This window comes from Nycticebus coucang, chromosome 18 (assembly GCF_027406575.1).
Source record: "Nycticebus coucang isolate mNycCou1 chromosome 18, mNycCou1.pri, whole genome shotgun sequence".
NCBI classification, from domain to species: domain Eukaryota; kingdom Metazoa; phylum Chordata; class Mammalia; order Primates; family Lorisidae; genus Nycticebus; species Nycticebus coucang.
The window spans coordinates 58,311,088-58,321,323 of NC_069797.1; the positions used below are offsets into that span (position 1 = coordinate 58,311,088).

At 48.1% G+C, this 10,236-nt stretch overlaps 1 protein-coding gene across 1 annotated transcript; it reads left to right on the plus strand.

Moving 5' to 3' along the window:
* The first annotated feature begins 2,981 nt into the window (after positions 1–2,981).
* On the plus strand, positions 2,982–9,404 carry LOC128570031 (tubulin gamma-2 chain-like). Its single transcript, XM_053568894.1, has 9 exons — positions 2,982–3,273; positions 3,553–3,665; positions 3,866–4,084; positions 4,297–4,365; positions 7,847–7,933; positions 8,042–8,191; positions 8,500–8,651; positions 8,735–8,894; positions 9,022–9,404. Exons 1-8 carry the CDS (start codon positions 3,225–3,227, stop codon positions 8,850–8,852), a joined length of 957 nt encoding a protein of 318 aa, XP_053424869.1. The 5' UTR covers positions 2,982–3,224; the 3' UTR covers positions 8,853–8,894; positions 9,022–9,404.
* Positions 9,405–10,236: the final 832 nt, after the last annotated feature.

Sequence of the window (10,236 nt, forward strand, 5' to 3'; positions counted from 1 at the left end):
TGCTAAAAAAAAAATAGGATCAGATAACACCTCATTGTATAAAATAAAACAAAATAAATGTAAGTGTTCTGACGTGTTAAGCACAGGATGTTGGTTTTATACTGAGGAAAGCAGAAACAAAAAGAAAACAAAAAGCAGCAGACTGTCTCTTTCAAAGTTACTTTTTTTTTTTGAGACAGAGTCTCAAGCTGTCACCCTGGGTAGAGTGCCATGGTGTTATAACTCACAGCAACCTCAAACTCTTGGGCTTAAGCAATTCTCTTGCATTAGCCTCCCAAGTAGCTGGGACTACAGGTGAGGGCCATAATGCCTGGCTGTTTTTTGGTTATAGTTGTCATTGTTGTTTGGTGGGCCCAGGCTGGATTTGAACCCTCCAGCTCTGGTGTATATGGCTCGCTCCTTAGCTGCTTGAGCTACAGGCGTCAAGCCTCCAAGTTACTTTTCACGAAAGGTTAAAGCAAAGGGGACTTCTGTATCATGCCAGCTAAAACTGGCTTGTCTGGAGATTTGACTATTTGCTCTCTCTTTCTCTGTTTCTCTCTCTCTCTCTCTCTCTCTCCCTCGCTCCTGATTTCTCTCATGGTCAGATAAACAACTTAGTTTTGGCGTGGTGATATGGAACTTTGGCAGAAGTGACTCCATTTTGGTTTGGTTGGCTGAGTCTAGTGTAGAAGTTCAGTTTAAACGAATGATGTCCTATAAATTTTATTTAACCAACCATTGTGTATTGCTAAGAGGAAGGTAAAATGGTGCAGATGTTATGGAAAATAATATACTGATTCCTAAAAAAAATTAACAATTGTTATATGATCTAGCAAATCTACATCTGGGTGTATATCTCTAAAAGAATTGAAAGCAGGCCAGGCACAGTGGCTCACACCTGTAATCCTAGCACTCTGGGAGGCTGAGGAGGGTGGATTGCCTGAGCTCACTGGTTCCAGGCCAGCCTGAGCCAGAGTAAGACCCCATCTCTAAAAATAGCCGGGCATTGTCGCAGGTGCCTATAGTACCAGCTACTTGGGAGGCTGAGGCAAGAGAATTGCTTGAGCCCAAGAGTTTGAGGTTGCTGTGAGCTGTAATGCCATGGTAGTCTACTGAGGGCGACAAAGTGAGAGTCTGTCTCAAAAAAAAAAAAAAAAAGAATTGAAAGCAGCTGGGACCTTGGTGTGTGTCACACTTTAAGGGGGCAAGACATGATTGCAAGAGGGACTTTACCTAACAATTGCAATCAGTGTAACCTGGCTTATTGTACCCTCAATGAATCCCCAACAATAAAAAAAAAAAAAAGAATTGAAAGCAGAGACTGGAAGAGATAATTATACATCCATGTTCAAAGCAGCATCTTTGACAGTAGCCAAAAGAAGGAAGCAACCCAAGTGTTCCTGGAAGGATGAATAAACAAATTCGATATATACGTGTAATGGAATATTATCCAGCCTTAAAAAGGAAAGAAATTCTGATACCAAATGGAACCCTCTTGAAGATATTATACCAAGTAAAATAGAAATCACAATGAGCTACTTAGTAATACCTATTTTTTTTTTTGAGACAAAGTGTCCTCTGTTGCCCTGGTTAGAGTGCTGTGGCTTCGAGGCTCACAGCAACCTCAAACTCTTGGGCTTAAGCAATCCTTTTACATCAGCATCCCAAGTAGGTAGGACTACAGGCACCCCCCTCCCACCAGGCCCAGCTAGATTTTCTATTTTTAGTAGATACAGGGGTCTCACTCTTGCTCAGGTTGGTCTCAAACTCCTGAGCTCATGCAATCCACCCACTTCACTCTCCCAGAGTGCTAGGATTACAGGCATGAGCCACCACACCTGGCCAGTAATGGCTATTACTGTGGGGGGAACCCCTCAAGTACCAAGTGTTGGTGGAGGTGAAATTGGAACTATCAAAGAAGCCAGTGAAAGAAGCCAGACACAAAAGGACAAATACTATATGAGATACCATTCTCACTTATGTGAGATACCTAGAATGGTCAAATTCATAGAGACAGAAAGTAGAGTGCTGATTGCTAGGGGATGGCTGTGAGGAAAGAAAAGAAGTTACGGTTTAGTGGGTATAGATGGGTATCTTCAGTTTGGGAAGATGAAAAAGTTCTGCAGATGGATAGCAGTCATAGTTACAGAACAATGTTAATGTACGTATTAATGTACGTAATGGCAATGTTCATAGATGATTTTTTTTTTTGAGACAGAGCCTCAAGCTGTCACCCTGGATAGGGTGCCTTGGTGTCACAGCTCACAGCATCCTCCAACTCCTGGGCTTATGTGATTCTCTTGCCTCAGCATCCCGAGTAGCTGGGACTACAGGTGCCTGCCACAATGCCCGGCTAGTTTTTGGTTGGAGTTGTCATTGTTGTTTGGAGGCTCGGGCTAGATTCGAACCCGCCAGCTCTGGTGTATGTGGCTGGAGCCTTATGATTAAAATAATAAATGTAAGGCAGGCACGGCGGCTCACGTCTGTAATTCCAGCATTTTGGGAGGCCGAGGTGGGCGGATCGCCTGAGCTCACGAGTTGGAGACCAGCCTGAGCTAAAGCAAAACCCCATCTCTAAAACTAGTCCGGTATTGTGGCAGGTGCCTATAGTTCCAGCTACTTCGGAGGCTGAGGCAAGAGAGTCGCTTGAGTCCAAGAGTTAGAGATTGCTGTGAACTATGACCCCAGGACCCTCTACCAGGGACGACAAAGTGAGACTCTGTCTCAAAAAAAAAGTATGTATATCTGTCTACATATATATGTATTGTAACACAAGAAAAATAGTAGAAATTTAAGAGAATTTGGCTTGAATCTAGTCCCTGGACCTAGCAGAGCGGGCAGAGCTGCTCACCTACCTATGTAAGTCGGTGACTCCAACCCCCTGGACCGCCTCATCTACCTGGCCACCCTTCCTCCCCTCTCTTGCCCAGGTGGCAACCTTGCAAACACCCCCCCCCACCCCCGCAAGTCTCTCACTGCGCAGACGCAGAGCTGTGGGCAGGAGAAGGCGTGGCCTTGTTTTGCATCTGAAGCTGCGCCTGTTTAGGGGTAAAGTGATGCCCAGGTCGGGCTCCCCGCCTGGCAGCAAGCAGCTGCCCTCACTGCACACGCGCAGACCGAGCGCCGGCGTCAAGAGACGGAGAGAGAGCGCGCTTCCCACATAATGCGCGTCTGGCTGCCAGGCATTCGTCTCAGCCCGGACTCCCGCCAGGCTGGCCTGGCGCGCCCACGTCGGAAGAGCGATGCCCCGGGAGATCATCACCCTGCAGCTGGGCCAGTGCGGCAACCAGAGTGAGCAAGCGAGCGCCGGGACCCGCCAGTCTTTGGTCCTCCCTTTGGGTTCCACCCAAGTGCCTGGCATCCACCAGTTGCTTTTCCCTTCCATGAACCTCCTGAGCTACTGCGCATAATGACTCAGACCAAGAGCTGCGCCTGCAGCCCTGGGCTGTGACAGCTCCCGGAACCAGGTGTCTTAGGTCCACTCTCTGATTGTGACAGCCTCTGAGCCTAAAACTGGGCTCCTCAGGTCTTAGGGCTCTAGCAGACCTGGGCATCTTCCCCCTCCCCCAGTTGGGTTCGAGTTCTGGGAACAGCTGTGCACTGAGCATGGTATCAGCCTCGAGGGCATCGTGGAGGAGTTCGCCACCAAGGGCACTGACCGCAAGGACGTCTTTTTCTACCAGGTGCTCCCAGTGACATGGCCAGGGCAAACTGTGGCCCACGGCCCTGAAGGGAAGGGAGTGGCCTGGTACTGGGAAACCCTCTGGGCAGAGGGTCCAGGCTGCTTGCTTGAGGAGGGAGGGCCAGAAGGAGCCAGAGTTGGGAGGACTTCGGACTTGGCCCGTCCTGGCTGATTGGGCCCCTCCTGGACTTCCCTTGACAGGCAGAGGATGAGCACTACATCCCCCGGGTTGTGCTGCTGGACCTGGAGCCCCGGCTGATCCACTCCATCCTCAACTCCCCCTATGCCAAGCTCTACAACCCAGAGAACATCTACCTGTCAGAGCATGGAGGAGGAGCTGGCAACAACTGGGCCAGCGGATTTTCCCAGGTGTCAAGGAAACCATCCCAGATGGTTGTTAATGTTTTCACCTTGGGGCAGGTCAGGCTCAAGCAACCTAGGAATTAGACCAGACTAGACTGGCAATAAATAAATACCCTAAAAGGAGGGAAAGCCAGGGAGAGATTTATTCAAATTGGTGTAAATCGTTTGCAAAAGTACATTTATGGGTTGAGGGCTACAGCTAGTAATCTGCTTCAGGGTGGCTCTCCAGAACTTTTGGACTGATCTTCCCTTTCCATATCTCTATACAGTGTGAGAAAATCCATGAAGAGGTTTTTGACATCATAGACAGAGAAGCAGATGGAAGTGACAGTCTAGAGGTGAGGTTCTGGTGGAGGGGTAAGGGAGGACAGTGACTAGGGGAAGGCTGAAGAGTGTTGGGGAAAGATCAGGAGGTGGCCTATGATGCATTACGGACAATCCCATTCAAAACTCATTTATTGAACATCAGATGTGGGATAAATAAGATTCAGTCCTTGTTTGCAAGGTTAAGTTATAATCTGGATGGCATCGGCTCCTTAGGCATGAGTTACTCAGCTTCTTCTTTGGCTCTGAACCTTCCCAGGAAGCCTTGAGAAACTGGTGGGAATGGGGAATGAGATAAGCAAGCCCTCTCCTCCAGACCCCAGGAGATTGCCTCTCTGTCTCTCCCCAAGCTGGGTGTGATATTTATATACTTCTTGGTTTTCTTCTACAGTTCTAGGCTTAAAATTCCTATAACTTTTGTAATTTCCAAAATGACTAGAGCAATAAGAGTATCTTTTGTTAAAATATTTGAGCTTTTGGCTCAGTGCCTGTGGCTCACGTGGCTAAGGCGCCACCCACATACACCTGAGCTGGCGGGTTTGAATCCAGCCCAGGCCCACCAAACAACAACTACAGCTGCAACCAAAAAAAAAAAAAAAAAGCCAGGCATTGTGGAGGGCGCCTATGGTCCCAGCTACTTGGGAGGCAGAGGCAGGAGAATCACTTGAGCCCAGGACTTGGAGGTTGTGTGAGCTGTGATGCCACAGCACTCTACCCAGGGTGACAACTTGAGACTCTGTCTCAAAAAAAAAAAAAAAAAAGAAAAAGAAAAAATTTGATCTTTTGTCCTTAGTTTCTGGAATAGCTCCAAAGAAATAAAGTCTTTTGTTACATATACCAAATTTTTTCAACCAAACCTGAGCTTATGTTAATGAGGTGATTTTTGGAAAGTTACTATATAGCCACTGGATGGGGGCTGGTTGCCTGGGAAATCACATTAATGCTTTTAGGGTTGGAGTTTACAGCTCCACCTCCCACTTCTGGGGAGAGGTGAGGGGCTGAAGATTGTGGCCCATTGCACTGGCTTACCCCTGTGATCATAGCACTCTGGGAGGTTGAGGCAGGAGGATCTCTTGAAGCCAGGAGTTCCAGAGCAGTCTGAGCAAGAATGAGATCCTGTCACTACAAAAAGTACAAAAAAGTTAGCTGGGTGTTGTGGAGAGACCCTATAGTCCTAGCTACTCAGAAGGCTGAGGTTTGAGGTTGCTGTGAGCTATGATGATGCCACTGCACTCTAGCCTGGCAGCAGAGAGGGACCTCATCTCAAAAAAAAAAAGTTGAGCTGATTACCAAGGTACATGTACCTACATAATGAAGCCTCCATAAAACTTCAAAAGGACTGGGTCGTCTATGAAGGTGAACAAGAACACATCCACTTGCTGGGAGAGAAGCAAGGAACAGAAGCACTTGTGCTAAGGGACCCTTCCAGACCTTGCCCTATGTATCTCTTCATCTGGCTATTTATATCCTTTAAAATATCCTTTGTAATAAACCAGTAAATGTGTTTCCATGAGGAAGAGGGTCTCAGGAACCCCAATTTATAACCTATTGGTCAGAGGCACAAGTAAAACAACTTTGTGATTGTCATTGAAAGTGGGGTGTAGTCTTGTAGGACTGAACCCTCAACCTGTGGGGATCTAATGTTATCTCCATGTACAGATGATACTTGACTTATGATCGGATATAAACCCAAAGTAAGTTGAAAATATCCTATGCATCAGGTTACATCCAAATAAATCCATTACAAAGTCAAAAAATTATTAAGCTGAACCATCATAAGTTAGGAACAGTCTGTAGACAATGTAAATTGAACTGAATTAGTGGACACCCAGCTGATATCTACTGCAGAATTGACGTGTGAGGTGATACCGCCATATGTCTGGTGTCAGAAGAATGTTGTGAGAGTTCAGTGGGGGAAACTGAGTTTGTTATTGCTATACAGGGTTTTGTGCTGTGTCATTCCATTCCTGGGGGGACAGGTTCTGGCTTGAGCTCCTACCTTCTAGAGAGACTGAATGACAGGTAAGCCCGTGTTGGTGAGAGGGTGTTAATCTTCTCACCTGGTTTCCTGGGAAAAGGCTTTCCTTTTTGTCACTTTATTTTCTTGAGCTGTGATGTTTGCCATTATGTCTTTTGAACCATAGGGTTTTCCTAAGTGGGGAGGGTATCTACAGAGTCTGGTGCTTAGACTTTTTCCTTTTTGGTTTTACTCTTACCCCTTTTGTACAAGAGCTTGGTGGCGCTTGGAAAGGGTTGGTCCCTGTTGTCCTTAGAGATGAACAGTGATGAGGGTCCTTCCAACTGACCTTGTCAAACTCCCCTTTTCCTTTTTCTACACTCTCAGGTACCTCAAGAAGCTGGTGCAGACATATTCAGTGTTCCCCTACAAGGATGAGATGAGTGATGTGGTGGTCCAACCCTACAACTCCTCACACTCAAGAGGCTGACCCAGAATGTAGACTGCGTGTGAGCAAAGGAACAGGGAGTCAGGGAATTTGGTCTGTCTCCCCAAGCCAGTGAGTCACATACACCCTGCTCTGCCCAAGCTCCTGCACTCACAGAGAATAGAAGACCAACAACGTCATACTTGTCAGCCAAAGTAGGAAATAAGTTCCTGACCTCCAAGTGGCTCATGGTCCTTTTAGGCAACAAGACTCTCGACAAAGTGAATATACTCACCACTACCGCCATGTATCCCTATTTGGCCAAATTAATGCCTACTGATGCTTTAATTCTGAAGACAAGGGCCACTTTTGGCAAAATCTTCCCTGACTACTCAGTCAAGGTCAGATTCTTTTGTGGATATTTCAGGTGATTAGCTATACTTTTCTGTTCTTTTATATATAACGTCTGTCTCCCTCCCCTAGACTGTAGGCCTAATGAGGGGGAAGATCATGTGTGTTTTCCTCTCTGTGATCTCTATAGAGCCAGGCACAGTGTGAAGCACATGGGGTAATCACATAGTTCCTTACTGCTCTGCATGGTACAAAAGCATCTCATCATGTCCTAGAAATGCTACTTTCCTTTTATTATTTTTCACTGTTTTATATACTTTTATTTTTATTTATTTTTTATTTATTTTGTTTTATTTTGAGACAGAGTCTCACTCTGTCAAACTGAGTAGAATGCTGTGGCATCAAAGCTTACAGCAACCTCAAACTCCTGGGTTTAAGAGAGCCTCTTGCCTCAGCCTCCCTAGTAGCTGGGACTATAGGCACTCAACACAACACTCAGTTGATTTTTTTTATTTTCAGTAGAGACAGAATCTCACTCTTGCTCAGGCTGGTCTTGAACTCCTGAGCTCAGGCAATGCACCTACCTTGACCTCCCAAAGTGCTAGGATTATAGGTGTAAGCCACAGTGCCTGGCCATTTTTTGTACTTTTAAATTAACAAACTTACTTCCTTGGAGTTCATCAGGGACTAAATACCGTATCTTATTTCTATGCTCCCTTTCTCCGCAAGAAGGTGCTATGACTCTCTTCTGTCCCTGCAGGTGGTGCTGGACAACACAGCCCTGAACTGGATCGCCACAGTCCGCCTACACATTCAGAACCCGTCCTTCTCCCAGATCAATCAGCTGGTGAGTCCAACACTCTTTTAGACTGGAAACCCTCCTTGCTGTGAGACCATCTGAGGAAGGGAGGTCCTGCCCAGGCTAAGGCCCATGGCATGGCACTCCTGTCCCCAGGTGTCCACCATCATGTCGGCCAGCACCACCACCCTGCGCTACCCTGGCTACATGAACAACGACCTCATTGGTCTCATCGCTTCCCTCATCCCCACCCCGCGGCTCCACTTCCTCATGACCGGATACACCCCCCTCACCACGGACCAGTCAGTAAGATCAGCCCTCAGTGTCCCGGGCCAGGCTGGCCCTGGGCCCAGCAGGCCTTGTCCCAGCCTTTCTCTTTTCCCCATTGCCCTGGGAGCTGCCCTTTGTGGCCCTCAGAGGGTCAGGCACAGGCACAAAGCAGGCCACTTCTTTGCTGACTTGCTCTCCATCTTCCCTCTGCATCTGGCTCCTGCCACAGAGACCATCTTGCCCCAGGTCTGATGTGGGACATGTTCACTAGTCTTATCTGTCCATGAATCTCTGAACTGTGACCTGAGTGCTGGCCTGGCCCCTGTGACACGCTTTCCTATCAGGTGGCCAGTGTGAGGAAGACCATGGTCCTGGATGTCATGAGGCGGCTGCTACAGCCCAAGAATGTGATGGTGTCCACTGGCCGGGACCGCCTGACCAACATTACCACATTGCTATCCCGAACATCATCCAGGGAGAGGTGGACCCCACCCAGGTGGGTGAGGCCCCTTTGTTCTAGGCCCTGCACCCAGAGGGGTAGAGTAGAGGCTACCTCCACTGCTCCTGTGTCCACCCCAGGTCCACAAGAGCCTGCAGAGGATCCGGGAACGGAAGTTGGCCAACTTCATCCCCTGGGGCCCAGCCAGCATCCAGGTGGCCCTGTCGAGGAAGTCTCCCTACCTGCTCAGCCCACTGAGTCAGCAGGCTCATGATGGCCAACCACACTAGTATCTCCTTGGTGAGTCTACTCACCTGGTCTTCTCTGGCCATTCTGTTGAGCTGCCTGCCTTCATCTTTTTCTCCTAGTCCATTTCTAACCTGTGTCCTACACTGGCTCCCATTTTGAAGATTTTCACCTTTTTCAGCTCTTTGAACGTTTGTGCCAGCAGTTTGACAAGCCGAGGAAGTGGGATGCCTTCCTAGAGCAGTTTTGCAAGGAGGACATGTTCAAGGACAATTTTGATGAGATGGACAGGTCCAGGAAAGTTGTACAGGAGCTCATCGATGAATACCATGCTGCCACACAGCCAGACTACATCTCTTGGGGCACCCAGGAACAGTGATTTCCTATCCCAACTCTCTTGGACAAGAGGCACAGCCTTCACTGTGCTTGGCCCCTCTGACCCAACTTCATGTTACTAACAACATTTCTTGGTCCATCTCCAGCCCCTAAACTGATCCTGCTTCTTTTCCATGCCCTAACCCTTAATATGCTTGTATAAAATAATAAAGCTTGATTGTCAGTATAGTCAGGGCTTGATCTATGAGTATAGGGATGGTGAAGGCACTGCCAAATTCTAGGCATGTGATAGCAGGGTGGCCTTCACCTCCTCTAATATCTTACCACTTAGTCCAGTGTGTCCACTGTTTCCACTGGCATTCCTCACCTTGAGCCTGGCTGTTTAACTTCTGTTAAGTTCACAGAAGTTTCCTGAAGTCTGCTGTCTGCTTAGTGCCTAAGCTCTAACCCCACATTGCCTCAGCCTCCTCCACTCAGGGCAGACTGCATCTAGCAGGTAAGGACAGCTAGGACTCTGGATTCCCAGTGCCCAGGACCATCAGAATCCCAGGAGCTCAACCCAATTCAACCCAACTTGATGTTCAGGAACAGGATTCAGGAGTAGGGCTGAACCCATCCTGAATTCTTTTTCTGTGCCAGAAGATTCCTTGGGTCTGTTATCTGCCCCCAAGCTTCTGTCTGTTCTAGGCCCAAAGCCAAAGGCACCAATGATGGACCCAACCAGGGCCCAGAGCTGGACATCAGGGTAATGCCAGTCCTGCTGACTCACTGCCTTCCAGCTTCAGGGATGCCAGGAGGCCACCCCTTACTTCACTCAATGGAGAAGGGAGTGTAATTGCCAGCTTCAGATATTGCCTTCTTGCTGGCTCCACCCACAACCCTGTGGCAGCTTACTGGCCAGGAAGAGGTTAAATCTAGAAGGTCAAGGAGGGTGGAGTTCTGTGGTGTCCAGACCCTCCCTGGCTGGTAAAAGCCCAGAGTGTTGGTGTCCCCAGGGGCGGAGCTCAGAACCATGGGGCTCCAACTTGTTCTACTGACAACACTCACACAGGAAGGGTTC

Coding starts and splice junctions, on each gene's coding strand:
- LOC128570031 (XM_053568894.1), top strand. CDS start 3,225: ATGCCCCGGGAGATCATCACCCTGCAGCTGGGCCAGTGCGGCAACCAG. Junction 7,934..8,041: donor TCTCCCAGATCAATCAGCTG/GTGAGTCCAACA, acceptor TCCTGTCCCCAG/GTGTCCACCATCATGTCGGC. Junction 8,652..8,734: donor GAGAGGTGGACCCCACCCAG/GTGGGTGAGGCC, acceptor TGTCCACCCCAG/GTCCACAAGAGCCTGCAGAG.